The 18,926-nt window shown below is 41.5% G+C and overlaps 1 protein-coding gene across 1 annotated transcript in view; it reads left to right on the top strand.

The window, feature by feature from the left end:
• The window catches only part of RAP1GDS1 (Rap1 GTPase-GDP dissociation stimulator 1), a 47,249-nt gene extending 29,752 nt beyond the window's left edge, over nt 1-17,497 (top strand). Inside the window, 5 exon segments of the mRNA XM_032224112.1 lie at nt 4,811-4,936; nt 5,452-5,591; nt 7,525-7,651; nt 11,773-11,901; nt 16,816-17,497. Coding sequence (XP_032080003.1) covers nt 4,811-4,936; nt 5,452-5,591; nt 7,525-7,651; nt 11,773-11,901; nt 16,816-16,943 — 650 coding nt within the window. The 3' untranslated portion in view covers nt 16,944-17,497.
• Nucleotides 17,498-18,926: the final 1,429 nt, after the last annotated feature.

Here is an 18,926-nt window from a genome sequence, read left to right on the forward strand (position 1 = left end):
AGAATTTTTACTGGAAACACAGCCTTTGTCTCCTATGCCCTCTACTGGAGAATTTTTAACACAGGAATATCTCTTTAAAATGTTTAATGCCTTTAAACAAGAAATTAAGGAATTTGTATTGGAACTATATGATGATTTAAAGTCTAAAGTTAATCAGATGAAGGCAAATACGTTTGCAGCCGTGTCTGCCCTGTCAGATTACTCTGCTGAAATAGAGAACAAATTGGAAAGTCTGGAGAAGGCTAATTTTAATTTGACTACCAATATTCAAATTTTACAACAAAAAATTAGAGACAACGAAGAACAGCTTATGATGATAAATTTTAATAGGAAGGCATTTGCAATAAGAGTCAGAGGATTCCGTGAAAAGGAGCAAGAGAATTTGAAACAGACCTTTGCTGAAGCCTTCAGCCATGCGCTGGGAAGCCCGGGACTTAACTTTGATTGGCAGATTCGGAAAATCTATCGCCAGAACTCATTGATAGCGGAACAGCGACAGCTCCCGAGGGACATAATTATACATTTCTCTACAAAAGAATCTAGAAATGCGATTGTGCAAAAGTTTCATAATAACAGTCTCCGAGTTGACGGCCAGGACCTGATTGTTTTCAAAGATATTCCTTTTCAGATGCTGAAAGCAAGAAGGGACTACACCTTTTTAACTAAGGAGCTTAGGAGTCAACAGATTCGATACAGATGGGAGGCCCCTGCCGGTATCACGGTTACATTTGAGAATCAAAGATTTTGTCTTAACTCTGTTTCGGAGGCTCAAGATTTCTATTGTAGGACTCTGAAGGCGGGACTTCCTGATGCGCTTGGAAGAGAGGAGAGACAAGCGGAAGGAGAAGGCAAGCGGCCGGACATGTGGCTGCAAGATGGAGGGGGTAGCCCCTCCTCCCTCGGAGAAGCAGAAAAACGGAGATCGAGAATTTAGACATTTCAAAATGCTTGCTAAAGTTGAGGACTGAATGGGGGTTTGAGACCTCTCTCCGGTAGAAAAAGCGGACTAATTTTTATCAGAAGGGAAAGCTGGGTGAAACTACTTTGAGCTAGATTCTAAATTAACGTTAGCATAAATTTGATAGTGGTAAACATCAGACAAGCAAGGGATGAGGGTAAAATTTACGTTGTTTAAAGCTTATTAGAACAGAAAGCCGGTTGGGATTATCTTAAGATAAGTGTAAAAAGAATGCGGAATGATTTATGTTGTTTAAACTTTGTTAGAAGGGACTACTTTAAAATAGAAGGTTAACTGACTCTTGCTGAAAGTATTATTTGAATATGTGGAATGATCCACGCTATTTAACTTTTATTTGAAGGGAAAGTTGGTTGAAATCGCTCTGAGTTACATTTTAAACAAATGCTAGTATAAATTTGATAGTGGTAAATATCAGATAAGTAAGGGATGAGGGTAAAATGCATGTGGAATGAACTACGTTATTTAAATCCTATTAGAAGAGGAAGCCGGTTGGAATTATCTTAAGATAGAAATTGATTCCTGTGTAAAGTAATATTTGATCTACGCTGCTTAATTTTACTAAGAAGGGGAAGCTTGGCTAGATTATTTTGAATTACTGTTTGAAAAGGGGGTTAAGAAAGATCATTTACGCTGTTTAAATTTTACTAGAAGGGAAAGTTTGATTACTTGTCTGTAAAGTTATATTTGAATATATGGCATGAACCACGTTGCTTAAATTTTATCGGAAGGGATCATGAGGTTTAGGAAGAGGAACGGGAGAATCTACAGAAGGTTGGGGTAAATAGCAAAGAAGTAAGAGACGAGAATAAAATATAGATAGAATGATTTATACTATTTAAGCATAGATAAAGATGGGGGGCTGAGATCAACACAAAGAGTGGTTTCTTTTTTTTTTCTTTTTTTCTTTTCTCTTTTCTTTCTTTTTTTTTTCCTCTGGTTTTTTTTTTCTTTCGATATATTACTTTTATTTTTTAATCCATATGTATACAAGATATTTTAGACAGAAGGTAGTGCCAGGTGTGGGCCCTGGGAAGTCGGGAGGATTAGGGATGGGGATTTGTGGGGGGTGGGGTGGGGGGGTGTTAACATAGTCTTAATAAGAACAAGAATGTATTTATATACGGTGGTTCTTTTTTTTTTCTTTTTCTTTTTTTTTTTTTTCCCTTGGTTCATTTTACTTTTATCAGATCAAACAACACTCGAATAAAGGCATACACCAAGGAGGGAGGTAGAGGGAAAGAAGAGGGAGGAGTAAGGAAGGAGTAAGGGGAATGTAAGGAGGGTGTCCGGGGAGTAAGGGGAGAAGGAAGGTTTGAGGGGAAAGGGAAGTAGGAGGGGAGTGTTAGAGGGAGAAAGGAAAGTTGGAGGGGGTAGATGGGGTGTATGGAGGATGGAAGGGTCAGGTGGGGTTGTGAATGATGAGTTGGGTTTCCTTTTTATTTGTTCGTTTTATTCCCTTTTTCTTTTTTTTCTTTTCTTATAGTAAATACCCTGTATATAAGTGATTGCAAATGGAATGTGAAAAATGAATAAAATATATTTTAAAAAAAAAAAAGTGGTTCCTATTTTTCTACTTGCATTTTTACATGCTTTCAAACATCTAGGTTGGCAGAAGTTGGGACAAGTAACAGGAGCTCACTCTGTTAGGTGGTGCAAGGGATTCGAACCGCTGAACTGCCGACCTTTCTGATCGACAAGCTCAGTGTCTTAGCACAGAATTGATTCCAGGAGCTAATATGTTCATTTGATAATTAACCAGATATAATAAGGAATAAGGGTTCTTTCAGGGGTCTTTTTCTCTCTCTTATGCTAAATGCATACCCTAATGTTTTTATTCTCAGATTCTTCTTATTTAGCTCTGAGGGACTATATAATTTCTAGGATTGTTTTTATACTTTCTAGGGAACTTTAAAGGCTGTTTGAATGCCAGACACATAACCAAATATTTTGTTCATATTTTGTTTTCGATCTTCACTGCACTTAACACAGTTTTTTTCAAAACAGCGAGATACTGAGAAGAAATGTAAATGCAATATTAAACTGGCTTCTTAAAAAACAAACATATGCTTCAATTCTAAAAACTCTCCACCAGAACGAGCACTGTTGAACAGCATCTTGTTAGTCTGTATTTTAAATGCCAGTTCACTTCTCACTTTTAATTATAATGCACTATGTAGCTGTGTCTGTCTCCTGCTTTGCACATGGGGGTGGGATCCTGTGCAAAGACGGAACAGGTGTGGTTACCATGAGTAGAGGAAGAGAGGCACTGTGAGCAGAGGGGAAGAAGCACAGAGTCTTCACAGTATCAGCTGCAGTGTAATTGCAAATTTTAACTCGTAATGTAAGTATGGCAGCTAAAGAAATCTGGATTCTTGCCCACAAAGTGGAATTTTTGCACACATTTAACTATTCCAAGAGAAGCTGACATACAGTATACCACAGTTTCCTATGGATTTACGTATTTGTTACACTTATTTGCTGCCTGTCTCACCATGTGGCTACTCTAGGCCAGGGGTCTCCAACCTTGGCAACTTTAAGCTTGGAGGACTTCAACTTCCAGAATTCCCCAGTCAGCAAAGCTGGCCAAGGTTGGAGACCTGGGGTGAAATGCTACCAGTTTGGACCGGTTTGCCCAAACTGGTAGTAAAAAATGCTACTGGTTTGCAAGCTACTTCTGCTGACTGCTGATTGACAGCAGTTTGGCAGTTCAAGTCCCACTGGCTCAAGGTTGATTCAGCCTTCCATCCTTCCAAGGTCGGTGAAATGAGGACCCCAGTTGCTGAATCTGTAAACCGCTTAGAGAGGGCTGTAAAGCACTGTGAAGGGGTATATAACTCTTAAGTGCTATTGCTATTGCTAGGGTCCTGTAGAAGAGCTGTGCACTTTAGCTGCAGTGAAGCAACTGTTCTAAGTAGCCAGCTTGAAAGTTACCAGATTTGGCTTCAATTCTCTTTCTGTCCCAGTTTGCATTCCAAAGTGATTCTTTTATTCTATCCTTGCTAGGACTGTCCCCCGTGTAAAGAAGCATGTTTTCCAACACACACTCCTAGTTCAAGAACACCAGTCAATGCAAACTATATTGATTAACAAAACGTGACTTTTGTTTGGATGGTTTTGAAAAGTTGATAGAACTAGAAAGTACATGTACAATTCTTTTTCTTAATTTTTCCCCTCCTTTTACAATTACTGTATTTTTCGGACTATAAGAGGTACTGGAGTATAAGGCGCACCAAGATTTTGAAGAGGTAAATTTTTAAAAAGGTTTTTGCATTCTGCAGTCCTCCCAAACCCTCTGCACACCTCATTTTTTGTGAAAAACAGGGCATGCAAAGAGTTTGAGAGGCTTGTAAAGTGTTCCTGGAGGCTGGGAAGGGGGCAAAAACTAGGAAAAAAGGCCCATTTTTCGCTCATTTTTATCCTCCCCAGCCCCCAGGAACACTTTGCAGGCCTCCTAAACCTTTCTACGTCCATTTTTGTGAAGGGGGTGGGGTTTGGGAAACCACAAATGTTTTATTCAGTGTATAAGACGCACCCAGATTTTCTTTGGGGGGGGGGTGCATCTTATATTCTGAAAAATATGGTAAATTGAATGCAGGTTAGTTTTTAATTTAATACAGGTTATATAAAGGCTCTGTGGTTATGCATGTGGGTTCCTGTGGCTGTGATCGGCCCTGCCAAAGGCTAATCAAATCTGGATCACAATTTGAACATCTTCACCAATACTCATCCTTAATTGTTTTAGGAAAGAAGAGGGCTTCCTAAAAAAAAATAACCTTCCTGTTGTACTTCAAGTACATTCTTCTGAGATAATATCTGTTTTTTATTCCACAGTTGTAAATAAGGCAAAAATGCTGTCAGCTGGTGTGGCAGAAGCAGTATTGAAATTTCTCAGATCCGAAATGCCTCCTGTTCAGTTCAAGCTGCTGGGCACATTAAGAATGCTAATAGATGCACAAGGTAAAATAAGCTGCTTTCTTTGTTGAACTTTTGATCCGTTGCTAACTTTTTTTTTTCCAGGAGAAGAAAAGGGTTTGAAGAAAATGCTTCAAATAAACCGAATGTATATGCAAAAGGAGGACGGTTAATGAATTGCTCCAAGGCCGCGTGTTGCGTATGGCGTAACATTTAAAAGCTTGACTCATCTGTAGATTTAACAGTTGTACGATATGGAATGTCAAATATGCCCTTTATGATATGCTTCTACAGAACCATCCTTTCATTTTTAAATACCTCGGTAAAACTGTGAACAATTTCTTTAATTACAACGAAGTGATTTGAACTCCCACAAGATTCTCACGGGGGTCAAGCACAAAGTGCCATTTTAGAAAACGGGTGACTCCTGCTACATACTTCCAAGTGCTTTTTTTACATTTTGAAAAAGGCCCATAAGTAGCATCTCAAGGGGAGAGGAGGAGGAGGAGAAGCTCATCTCGTTTCTTTTCTGTTTAATGTTGTCTTTGTAATACATGCAGCAGAAGCTGCCGAGCAGTTGGGAAAGAATGTCAAGCTGGTTGAAAGACTAGTAGAATGGTGTGAAGCCAAGGATCACGCAGGTGTGATGGGTGAATCCAACAGGCTACTGTCTGCTCTTATACGACACAGCAAGTCCAAAGTAAGTGACATTTGCTTGAGGCTCCCTTACCTAACACTGTGATGCCTGTTCAGTGAGAGAACTGTGCTCCCTCCTCTCACAACATGAGGAATGCATAACCTTTTTTGAGCAAAGAGATACTCTGGGCTTTGAGGGACATGCAGGGGGGAAGAGGGATGTTCTACTTTATGACTATTGATGAAGAAACTAGCTCTGATATATTGTATGATCCATGCAATCAGTCCAGACCAAGCTAACTATTTCTTGAGAGTGGGAAAAAGGAACACCCTGCTATAGCTAGTACCTGCCCATTCTCAAAAGTGGGTTTCTACTTTGAGTAATGTTTTTGAGCTTCTTTCATGTTTTCCGTTGAAATGGTTTTCCTTTTGTAAATGGATTTTGTTGATTGAGGTTAATATTCAAGACTAATCCTAGGAATAAAGTCTCAAAGTGTGTTAACCAACTGTACTTATAGCTTCTCTTAGGAAGATAACAGCTAACCGGGTTGCAGATTGCAGATTTGCCTGCAAAATGCTGTAGCCTTATTTGAGCACTCTGGGATTAACCTTAGCAGCTTGTGATGGATTCTGCCTTATGGCCCAAGAGGGAAGCACGAGCACCAATGTTGGATTTGCTAGATAGTGGTTTTCAAACTTAGCAACTTTTAAGATGTGTAGACTTCCACTTTCAGAATTGCCCAGTTGGCATGCATTTATTTTATATGGAGTCAAATTATACAATTTACTTTAAATGACAAGATGATGACATTATAGATACAGAAAGATAAGAAATATGCCCATTTCTTACCAGCAGGATGGCAGGTATATATTTGGTATCTATTGTAATTCATTGGAAAAAACACTGATGTTGGGAAAGATTGAAAGCAAAAGGACAGCAGAGAATGAGATGGTAGATAGTATCATCAACACAATGGACATGAGTTCGGGCAGACTCAGAAAGACAGTGGAGGATATGGGGGATTGGCATGCTTATAGTCCATGGAATTTGAAATGTAGGACACAACTTAGCAACTGAACACAACAACAACAACAATCTATTGCAATAATTCAGGCAGGACACCACCTGGTCCACTACATAAATAGTCTTTTATGTTGCACTGTTCAATATTGAAGTCATTGTCTCATTGCCTAAAACTTTTCAAGATATTGTTATGAAAGACTCATCAACCAGTTTTCTTAAACAAGGCAAATAATCATTGTAAGCTTGACAGCAAATAAATGAATACATTTCTGTATCTGTATAGAGGCATGTGGTTGCTGGTTGTGTGCATTGAATTTTTCATTTCCCAGAATGGTGAGATGCCGCTTGTTACAATTAATCTAACAATAAGCAAGCTGATGTGGTGGCTCAGTGGCTAAGATGCTGAGTTTGTCAATCAGAAAGGTTGGCGGTTTGAATCCCTAGCGCCGCATATGGGAGTGAGCTCCTGTTACTTGTCCCAGCTTCTGCCAACCTAGCAGTTCGAAAGCATGTAAAAATGCAAGTAGAAAAATAGGGACCACCTTTGGTGGGAAGCTAACAGCATTCCGAGCGCCTTTAGCGTTTTGGTCATGCTGGCCATATGACCACGGAGATGTCTTCGGTTTTGAAACAGAGATGAGCACCACCCCATAGAGTCAGGAACGACTAGCACATATGTGCGAGGGGAACCTTTACCTTTAAGTAAGCTGATTCCATAAAATGTAGCTACAGCTATCTACTAATGGTCAGGGTAGAATAAAAGGACCACCTGTGGGTGTAGGTATCTTTTTCAGTGTTCAGTGGCAAAGGGTAACACGCCTTTTGTTTATTAAAGTCTAGAAGAAGTTTATTATAATCAACACTAGCATATTTTTAAAAAAAATAGAAGGAAAAATTAGCAAAATTACCTGTTGTATTTATCTATAATGCACTGCAATATTGCTTCACATTCTCGTTACTTTTTTTTTTTAAGGATGTAATTAGGACCATTGTTCAGAGTGGTGGCATTAAACACTTAGTTACCATGGCAACTAGTGAACATGTAATAATGCAGAATGAAGCTCTCGTTGCTCTGGCATTAATAGCAGCTCTAGAATTAGGTAAGTAGTCCAGCGGTTAATGTTTCGTAATTTATCTCCTCTCCAATGATAGAGGCCTTGTGCATGCTAAGCCATGATATGATGTCACTGAGAATTGTGTACTTGTATATGCCAATGGGTGGGAAGACATGGCCCTATACATAGCTTCAAATCCTTCCTCGGTGCCCTTCTTTGAGCCTCTCTTAGTTCCTCTGAATTTTTCTTAAGAACCTGTGCTCACAACATTACAGAGTAATCAAACTAAAGTCTGATCACTGTAGAATACAGTGAAATTATTGTAATATATTGAGTGATCCAAAATTTCAGTTGCCTTTTAGTCAACCATTTCGTACAGGTAAATATCAGACCCCAAAACCAAGCCCACATGCAAAAAGCCTATGCACAGGAATCTACTCAATGGCCAGCACCTGGTTAGATTTAGATAAGGGTCAACAGCAGATAAGGGTGACGAGACAAGCTTTTTACTCCTCCCTCTGGCCCTGCGATTCCTTCTCCTACAGTTATATTCAGATTGTAATGAATTACAATTCTAAGGTCCTTATGTGTTATTACAAAGCCAGGTGTTGCATACTTCTATTCCTGTTTATTGGACTTCCGTTTTGCAAGCATAGAATTGTGCATTTGTCTCTGTTCCGTCCCATCCTGTTTTTGTCAACCCAGATCTCCAACCTATCAAGATCACTTTGAATTTGTTTCAAGAGTCACTCTGTTGAAGAAAACAGATAAAACCCAAGTTACAAATATTTACAGAAAAAGAAATGCATATTTCCACAGTTATTTTGTTTACCATTTATGATAAGATTTAAAACTGTGATAAAAGAATTAGTTTTTACTACCTTATGCATAGGCAGGTAATGGTAATTGAGGCATAAGTATTGGGTAATTGAGGCATAAGTATTGTCAAGATTTGCAAGATGGGCAGAGTGGCGTGGTGTATGCTGTGCCCCTTTCGTAAACATGTTGCGCACATTCAAAAAGTGGGGCTTGTATTGATATTGTTTCCTAATATAAGACAACTAATATTATATCTATCTTGACCCATTCCAGTCCGGCTTCAGACCTGGCTACAGCACAGAAACCGCTTTGGTCGCATTGACCGATGACCTCTGGAGAGCCAGGGATCGAGGCCACGCCTCCATCCTGGTTCTCCTTGACCTCTCAGCGGCTTTCGATACCATCGACCATGGTATCCTTCTGCGACGACTGCGAGAGGTGAGGGTGGGAGGCACTGTTTTGCAGTGGTTCTCCTCTTACCTCTTGGACAGGTCGCAGTCGATGTTAGTTGGGGGGCAGAGATCGAACCCTAGGCCCCTAACATATGGGGTGCCGCAGGGTTCGGTCCTGTCTACCCTACTTTTCAACATTTACATGAAACCGCTGGGCGAGATCATTCGGCGGCACGGGATAAAATACCACCAGTATGCGGACGATACCCAGCTGTATCTGTCCACCCCGTGCCAACTCAATGAAGCGGTGGACGTGATGAGCCAGGGACTTGAAGCTGTTAGGGACTGGATGAGGGCTAACAAACTTGTGCTCAACCCGGATAAGACCGAGTGGCTGTTGTGTTTCCCTCCCGCCAATTTGGCAAATATTCCATCTCTCAGGCTGGGGGGTCAAACATTATACCCCTCAGACAGGGTCCGCAACTTTGGAGTCCTCCTGGACCCACAGCTGACTTTCGAACACCATTTGTCAGCTGTGACCAGGGGGGCATTTGCCCAGGTTCGCCTGGTGCACCAGTTGCGCCCCTACCTGAGCCGGGAGGCTCTCACAACAGTCACTCGGGCCCTTGTGACCTCTAGGCTGGAGTACTGCAATGTGCTCTACATGGGGCTGCCCTTGAGGAGTATTCGGCGACTTCAGCTAGTCCAGAATGCAGCCGCGCGAGCGATTGTGGGTGCACCTCGCTTCACCCACGTAACACCTATCCTCTGCGAGCTGCGCTGGCTACCTGTCGATCTCCGGATACGCTTCAAGGTGCTACTTGCCACCTATAAAGCCCTTCATGGTAGTGGATCTGGGTACTTGAGAGACCGCCTACTGCCGATCACCTCCACACGACCCATTAGATCTCATCAGTTAGGCCTCCTCCGAGTTCCATCCGCTGGCCAATGCCGACTGGCCATCACGCGGAGGAGAGCCTTCTCGGTGGTAGCCCCGACCCAATGGAACGATCTCCCCGTGGAGCTTCGTACCCTCACCACCCTCCAGACCTTCCGCACAGCCCTTAGAATCTGGCTATCCCTTCAGGCCTGGGGCTAAAGATTGTAACCCGCCCGAATGGTATGAATGTTGCGTTTTAATCATGTACTGTCTTATATGTAAAAGTCTGTCCCCCCCTTCCTTTTGATTGTGAGCCGCCCTGAGTCCCCCCAGGGAAAAGGGCGGCATATAAATAAACAATCCAATCCAATCCATATCTAGCTAGCTATCATCTGTCTAACTAATATGTCATCTATCCATCTACAGCAGCAGTCACCAACCGGTGGTCCACAGACCACTGGAGGTCCACAAGAAAATTTATTTTCATTTTTTATATTGCATTAAATACTATTTATCTTTTTTTTAAATTCATTTTGGTGGTCCGCGGGATTTAAAATTATGAATGTAGTGGTCCCTGAGGTCCAAAAGGTCGGCGACCCCTGATCTACAGCATCTTTCTCCAAAGTTGGTGGAGACAGTGGTCATGCATGGGTTAACTCAGTCAGTAACCAATAGAACTGAGTCTACCAAAGTGATGTCATTGCCTCTGAGGAGCATGCTCCCGCTTTTTTTAGACTCAGTTCGATTGGAACTGGCTGTGCTAATCGCTCTCTCCTAGACTAATACGTTATAATTGGTTAATTCAATTGGATTTAATTGGATTTGTCTCAAATTACAAAAGGAATTTTGATCTCTGAACTGGGCTCCTGTTAGGTCTCTCAATAGCCTCTGGGGGTGGAGAGTTCTTGCCGCGCCTCATTGAGGCTGGCCTCTGAAAGCCTTCGGGTTTCTGCAGTCTCATATTTCAGCAGAGCTAGCTGAAATAGCCGAGGGAGGCTCTAATCTCCTCACCCTTGATCTACAGCATCTATCTACCATCTGTTCTATATCTGTCTGTCTGTCTGTCTGTGAATCTACCTGTAAATCTCTCATATCTGTCTATCTGTCTGGGTTCCAAGTAATACACCCATAGTGAACAGAACTGCGAGGCAGGTAGATTCCTCAAATAATAGTTTTATTGGATATATCATATTGGCACAGTTGTGGTGAAAACCGACTCTGAAGGTTCCTGCAATTTTCACTTAATTAAAAGTAAACATTTTTCCCTTTCCCCAAACAATCAGTCACATGGTCCAATCAAGGTGCCGTCCAGTTGCCTGGCAACGTCACTCCTCTCTCTGATCAAGTGTGAGAATGTCCTTGGTTCCCAGGAGAAAGTATTTTGTTTTGGTTATAAAACCCCAGCTATCTCTATTACAATGTGGTAACACTGAAGCTTCAAAATGGCTTTGGTCAGGTCAGCTTCAGGGTTGATTCTATCTATCTATCATCTGTATCTATCATCTATTATCTGTCTGTAATAAAATTATCTCCTAAATCCTAACTTTTCAGAGGCTTCTCCAATCTTGGACTCTAAGATTTCCAACCAATCTTGGAGTCCATGAAATGTTTTGATTGAGATGCTCAGTTCCTTTTGCTTCCATGTGTTAGCTGGATACCAGCAGTTTCAATTTCTCTTTGCTAGTTTGCAGAGTAGATTTTTGGGCCACTTGGCCTATTTCTGTGTATCCTGAGTTGAAAAGCATTGTTTTAAAATGTGAGCTATCCTATCCAATATTGCACCTTCGGCAAATGTAAATTTAGTAAGCATTTCTTTTATCTCTTCTTCAATTCATTCCTAAAAATGAACACAAGAAGTTCTGTGGTATATATCTTATTCCAGTTTAATAAGGAACAGATGAAGTAATTTTCAGTTCCGTGAGTACATTTTCTTCACCATCTGTGAAGCCATCTAATACGATATGCCACCCGTCCTTACTTAACTAACTTGTTAACGAGAATATCATGTCCCCTCACAACACACACAAGCCATCTACATTATCTGATTTACAGTTCTCCTCTGTTTGAATTCACAGCCACAGCAGAGAAAGACCTCGAAAGTGCGCAGTTAGTGCAGATTCTACACCGGCTCTTATCAGATGAGAGAAGCGCACCAGAAATCAAGTACAATTCCATGGTGCTGATCTGTGCACTTATGGGGTCAGGTGAGTTTTCCAAAACTTTGTTTCAGGTCAGATCAGAAAAATCTTAAATGCAAGAGTGGGTACATACACACCAGAAGTGTTATTTAGCCGGTTCTGACCAGTTCTGGCAAACCAGTAACGGAAATTGTAAGTAGTTTGGAGAAACAGCAAATACCACCTCTGGCTGCCTCTGCCCCATATATTCGCTGCTTCCTGAGTTCCAGCTGATTGGCTGGGTCTTCTTCTGTTGCCCTGCACAGGATAATGGAGCTGGAAAGCAGGTTAGTGGGGTGGGGTGGAAATGGAGATTTTACAGTATCCTTGCCCTGGAGTGGGGTGGAAATGGAGATTTTACAGTATCCTTGCCCTCGAGTGGGGTGGAAATGGAGATTTTATAGTATCCTTGCCCTCGAGTGGGGTGGAAATGGAGATTTTACAGTATCCTTTCTCTGGAGTGGGGTGGAAATGGAGATTTTACAATATCCTTGCCCTCGAGGGGGTGGAAATAGAGATTTTACAATATCCTTGCCCTGGAGTGGGGTGGAAATGGAGATTTTACAGTATCCTTGCCCTCGAGTGTGGTGGAAATGGAGATTTTATAGTATCCTTGCCCTCGAGTGGGGTGGAAATGGAGATTTTACAGTATCCTTTCTCTGGAGTGGGGTGGAAATGGAGATTTTACAATATCCTTGCCCTCGAGGGGGTGGAAATAGAGATTTTACAATATCCTTGCCCTGGAGTGGGGTGGAAATGGAGATTTTACAGTATCCTTGCCCTCGAGTGGGGTGGAAATGGAGATTTTATAGTATCCTTGCCCTCGAGTGGGGTGGAAATGGAGATTTTACAGTATCCTTGCCCTCGAGTGGGGTGGAAATGGAGATTTTACAGTATCCTTCCCCTTCTATGCCCACCAAGCCACACCCACCACAACACGTCCACAGAACCAGTAGTAAAAAAATTTGAATCCCACCACTGGTACACACATAAACCAGAATATACCTTTTGCCAAATTGGGAGTAGTGGTGGCTTCTCTGACAGCTTAAATTTTGTTAGTTTATTTGAATTGAAGCTGCAACAGTAGGGAATTCAACTCTGTGGTTATTAAACCCCATATGTAAAGTTGTCTCTATATTTATATATCCAAAATATGTCTCCAGGCAGAACTCACTCAAGACTAGAAACTTAACACATTCACGCGGGGGGGGGGGGTTACTAGCATTGTCCTTTTAAGTTTTTTCTATCTACAGTTAAAAAACACCTGTAGCAGGAAGTTGAATATCATGTTACCATCTTAAATTTCCACCACTGTATTCCATTGTATATTTAAACCTTGAAACAATTATGATTAAATTTATCTGGATTGGAGCTATCTTAGAATGCCAGGTAACTCTTTGTATAGATTGGACTCCAAAGATACAATGTAATATGACAGCTGATCCATATAAATTCCAGATATCGTTCATTGAATTCATTACTAAATACATTCATTTATTCATCAATAAAAACATGAAAATGGTGAAAAATATGCATAGGTTAGTATCAACATGCTGTTTTAAAAAACATTATGGGTCCAATTCTTGACATAGAAGGATACTTTTCTAAACCTCATTGCCACTTATTACACTGAGAAAAAGGGAAAAGAAATAGTCAAACATTAGAATTAGAATTAAGCTTGTCATGTTTAAACAGAAGACAAAACCAAAATATTTTGTGGACTAATCACACTCCAATTATTAAAATATGAGTTATTAATATTATTACAAATGTGATAAGAATTCATACCATGAAAAAACATTTGGAATTTTTTCCCTATTACTTCACATTTATATTTGTTTCTGAAGTTTGTTGCAAAGGAGACAAGGGAGTTAAGCATTTATTAAAAGTTGCCTAAGGAAAACATGTTAATTTCTTGCCTTCCATTTTACCATTTTGTGAGTCATCTGTAGCCTCAGAGGCTTCCCACATTTTCCCACTAGGCATCTTAGTGTAGGCTGTCCCAAAAGCTACAGATGTGCTGCTTCTAAGAGCCAAGCTCCAACACAATTCCAAGAGAAATTGAAAGAAATACTCAAGACTCCCGGGAATAAAAGTAGATTTCAGCACAGAATTATTGACAATTGTCTTTCTAAGCCTACTTATCTGATGCTCTGTCCATGATAGCAAAAAATTGCAAAGTAATAGAGTGCCCATGTACTACAGAAGACTGCCATCCTGTGTGCAATTTCATGTAACGCCTTGATCCAGTATAATATCCTTGTGAAGAAACAACAGAGTCTTGAAACAGAGCAGCCACTGAAATTTTAAAAGCTCCCTCCTTACCCTAAGCTGGTATCTTCCTTCTGTGGTGTTACAGGAAAGAATTAGTATATGGAAACCGACTGAAAAAAAGGTGAATATGAAGATTGGCAGGAAATCAAGAGCCAAAAGGAAGGCAGGGGAAGCGAGAATTACCGAAAAGTGTTGTCTGGTCCATGCATTCCAATCAAAGTTGGAATCTCCACCTAAAGCCATGTTGTCTTCCTGGCAATAATTTGGGCAGTCTAAATTTGCAGACCTGTGATTTTCTGATCGCTTTCCATCTTAAGGTGTAAATTTACTTGGCTTTTTCAGACCAGCCTTGGTTTGAGTGGGATTGTCCTGGTTTTGAGCATTAATCCAGACAACCCAGTTGCTTCCCCCAAAAGTCCCAGGAAATTAAGTTACTGTAGTCTATCTAGAAAGCATGGATCATTTCTTCCAACTTTCTGCTCCTCTGCCTGCAAAAGGACAAACAAAAAGCAGGTTCAAGTAGCTAAACCCACTTTCTCCTTTTGCAGGTCTTCTACAGGCAAGGGGTTTTGGGGGGGGGGGGACACATTTTCAAAGAGGAAAAATGCCCATGCACTCTGCCTTTATTTGCACAGGCTCCTGTGGTTGTATCCTTCCAATGAAACTTGACCCTTAGTGATTTCATGGACATATCCATTTACTTTTCTTGGCGATAAGAAAGGGTTTGCCATTGCCTTCTTCCAGAATTGTTTTGTTTCACCTGACCTCACCTGGTATATCCCACTTAGCTTTTCCTCAAGATCATTCAGAATCCATTTATTCCTTCCTTGAGTATTGTGAAAGCAGAGGCAGCCTCCTTGCTTTGGCAATGACGGTCAAAATTTAACAGCTGTCATCAGCATTGTTTTTTATTTTAGATGTAGACTACAGGGTGGATTCCAGAACCCTCCCCTTCCCTCCCACTCCAAGAATATGTTCTTCAACAAAATAAGCAGTAATGTGGGAAAGCAAGTTGGCCTGACTGCAATTTTGAAAGTTTTCAACTGCGCTTAATAAAAAGCTGCATTTGCCCAATGTGCTATGAACCCAATATAAAGGACTTGTGCACTATTCCATTTCATCCTTTGCTGATTGCAGTTCATTAATCAAGCTTTCAACTTACTGTGTTATACAACTTGATACATTTTCAGTTTCCAAAATATACCTTTTGTTAAAATTAAGCTTTGTCCCAATTTCTGGAGATCCCATATTATGGGCTATTTTAACTTCAGTAAGTTCCAAACTATTAAGATGCCCGATGAGGAAAATGTGGCATTGTCCATTGATGGCGAACCTTTTCGGCACTAAGTGCTGAAAAGGGAGCGTGCGTGTGAGCACACTCGTCTGGCCCACAACCCGGAAGAGGAGCTACCCAGGGTGCATCATGTGGCCAAAAATGAACTTCTCAATGATGCGCGCATGTGCACTGGCCAGCTAGTAAGAAGTACAGGTGACGCTACGCGTGCGGGGCAGTGATGGGTTTCAAACATTTTTAGAACCTCTTCTGTAGATGTGGCCTGCTTTGTGGGAGTGGCTTGCCAGCCATGTGACCGGGTGGGAGTGGCTTGGCTGCCATGTGACTAAGTGGGAGTGGCTTGGCAGTCATGTGACTGGGTGGGCGTGACCAACTTGTAAAATGTAGTGAAACTCAACAATGCTCTTGCTTAGCAACCAAAATATTGGCTCAGAAACTCTGGCATTTAAAGCCCGCAAGTCTTAAAGCTGTCAAGTTACAAGACCTTGCACCCTTAACCCTTTAGGGAGAAAAAACCTCAGGGATGTTCAAACTAGACAGCTTTAAGACTTTAAGGTTTAGATAGGACTCTTAGAGGCGGGTGGGGCGATTGGTGAGCCAGCCAATCAGTGAGCGGCGGGCGGGGCAAGCATGGTGCAAATGGGCGGGGGGGAGCTGGAACCGGTTCTAAACAGCATGGTAGATTTGTGGAACCTCTTCTATAGAAGAGGTTAGAACTGGCAGGAACCCACCCCTGGTACCAGGTGACATGGCTCCGCATGCCACTTCGGGCACGCATGCCATAGGTTCGCCATCACGGTCCTAGTCTATCATACAACCATAGCCTTCGAATGGAAATTGGTCTCTGTGGCTAAATGAAGCTGAGCTTAGCACAACACGACCTACATTTTTTTCAAGACAGCAGCTCCAAACACCACCTCTACCTGGTACAGGCAGGACTGATTGGGAAAACTGAAGCCCACACATCAAGAAGATCCCGGCTCTGGTAGACTCTGGCTCAGGCCAAGGAAATATTTTTTTAATGTTTTTGTTTTTTCTCTCTTCCAGCAATAGCTTCTACAACACAAGCTTGTGTACATTTCTTAGGAGGCTTCTGGAATTGGAAGCGCTTCTTTTCTTTTCAGATTGTTCCTTTGTACTTTATATAGGCTGAATGTTTGCTCCCGTGTCTCTATACAATTTAAGGAATTGGAAAGAGCCGTTTGCAAGACGACGCTTTTTCTTTTTTTTTGGCTCCCTCCCGTTTTTCTCTACTAGCCAAGTGGTGCCTTGATAATGTCTCCATTTCAGCTTGGTCGAAAATGCAGACAAAAGAGCAGCTGTTCCCAGGAAGCCCCAGCAGGGAAGTAACAGTCTTACCTCTTGTTTGACAGAACCTCTTCACAAGGAAGTGCAGAGCCTGACTTTCCTAGAAGTCGTATCAAAACTCCGCAGCCACGAGAACAAAACGGTGGCCCAGCAGGCTTCCCTCACAGAGCAGAGACTCGCTGTGGAAAGCTGAGGAAGGGGGCACCGGATCCACATTAGCACCACATCACTGACCTCACCTCTTGTCCTGCTGTCCTGCTGCTGTTAATGCCAGCCATGTTTTTTTCCACTGTCACTAATGCATGCGTGTAGCATCCCCACTCTGCACTGTTGTAGGTACCTCTCTCTAAATTAAGATTTCTCACACACTCATAGCCAGTTGTCATAGGATCCTGTCTTTCTTACCCATACAGCAGACACATACATGCAATCTGCAGCCTTGTCGTCGTTCTCCTTGTATTCTCGTTGCTTGGGCCACCTATTAGAATGTGCATGTTGTAGTCCTATAATAATGTAAAAGTGGTACAACTGTGATGACACCTCCCCCTCAGACCCCCCACTTTCCTCAGTAGAGGCAGCAAGACTGTTGAGATGAGGTTTGGGGGCCTACCTCTCTTTTTGCTGCTTTAGATACGAAAGAGGGAAGGGGAAAAGAAATCTTGCTGCTCATTCACTGGTCTTGCCTACTAATGTCAATCCTGTGGTACCTAGAGATAAAACCAATAAAATCCAGTGCTCTCACACACATTTCCCTGTGGTCTGTCTTTGTATCCTGGTTTACTTTCATGGAGCCTTCAAAAACTAGCTGTATGTTGTGATAAACTATACCAGTAGAATACGTGCATCCTAAATCATGGTTCCACCACAAAACCGCGAAGTCCTTATCCACGCCGACAAAAGTGCGGAGGGCAAATCCGCACCGTTCGAAGCACTAAGGAAAAACGCGACCCTACCGCGATGACATAATCGCGGAGGGCAAATCTGCACCTTCCGAAGCACTCAGCACCCTAAACCTAAACCTAACCCTAATCCTAACCCTTACCTTAATTTAAATCGGCTTTCTGCCGCCGCGCTGTTTTAAAGCGCCCTTCTGTCGCCGCGCTGTTGTCGCGGCGGTGATGACGTGCCACGCTAAATCGTAAGTATTTTTGCCTGCTTCTCTTTTTTGGTCCTACGCTGATAGCACCAGAATCTGAACAAATAGACAAAATATACCATTCTCCTTCTAAAACCTCCCATTTTCTCTTCTTCCCACAGCCTTGGCCATTTTGCTCTTGTTCTACATAAATGCAGAGCACTGGGGATTGTTTGCACGCTTTTGAAATGAGGCTGAAGTCTCCCAGTTGCCCATTGCTTTAATTCACTTTGGACTAACTTAAGCAACAGCCACTTGGTTTGAGGGCTGCAGCAACCTCAGGTTGGAGTTAAAAGTAACTAAGTGAAGCTTTAAGTCACAAAAATTCTAGGCCCGCTGTCCCCTTCCTTGCTTTCATTTGGTGAGAAGTTAGTAATGTTTACTAATCGAAGCATTTTTGTCAGTGTGTTCTTAAGATCTGCAAGATTGCTTTCACATGCAAGATTCTGCAAGCTTCAAATTATATAATCATTCTGACACTTTAATTAGAAAGTCAGCTACAAAAGGGAGCAGGGATTGAATCAGTAATGTGTAGCTGTTTGTTAGTATGAACATGCTGAATTAAACTAAAATTGAGATTAAGAGGCAGAGCATTTAATTTAAACATATTTATCCCAGATCCTGCAAAAAGGAAGCATGCCAAGTCAGTAGGCTTTATCTAAATATACTTATTTTTTTTAACCTATGCAAGAGCTTTTTCAATCATATATAAAATGGTGGGGCTACTTCCACTAACTTTCTTCTCCTCAATCTCTTTGATTTGACAGAGAAACTAAGAATAATTTCACAATTTCAAAATCTGAAACTTGAAATGCTTTTAAAACATTAGGGATTTATGGAAGAACGAGGAACAATTATATTTTCCTAAACTGCCTTAATTCTGCACCAAAGATTACTCAATTCTTCCATTTATCTGGTTTACAAATTTTTGGTCAACACAGGACAATTGTACTAATATGTACATGTGTATCATTTTATTATCCACTTTTATTAGACATACAGAACACACACAGTGAAAACACAGGAAAATCATTCATACAA

Source organism: Thamnophis elegans, chromosome 9 (genome assembly GCF_009769535.1).
Source record: "Thamnophis elegans isolate rThaEle1 chromosome 9, rThaEle1.pri, whole genome shotgun sequence".
NCBI lineage: Eukaryota > Metazoa > Chordata > Lepidosauria > Squamata > Colubridae > Thamnophis > Thamnophis elegans.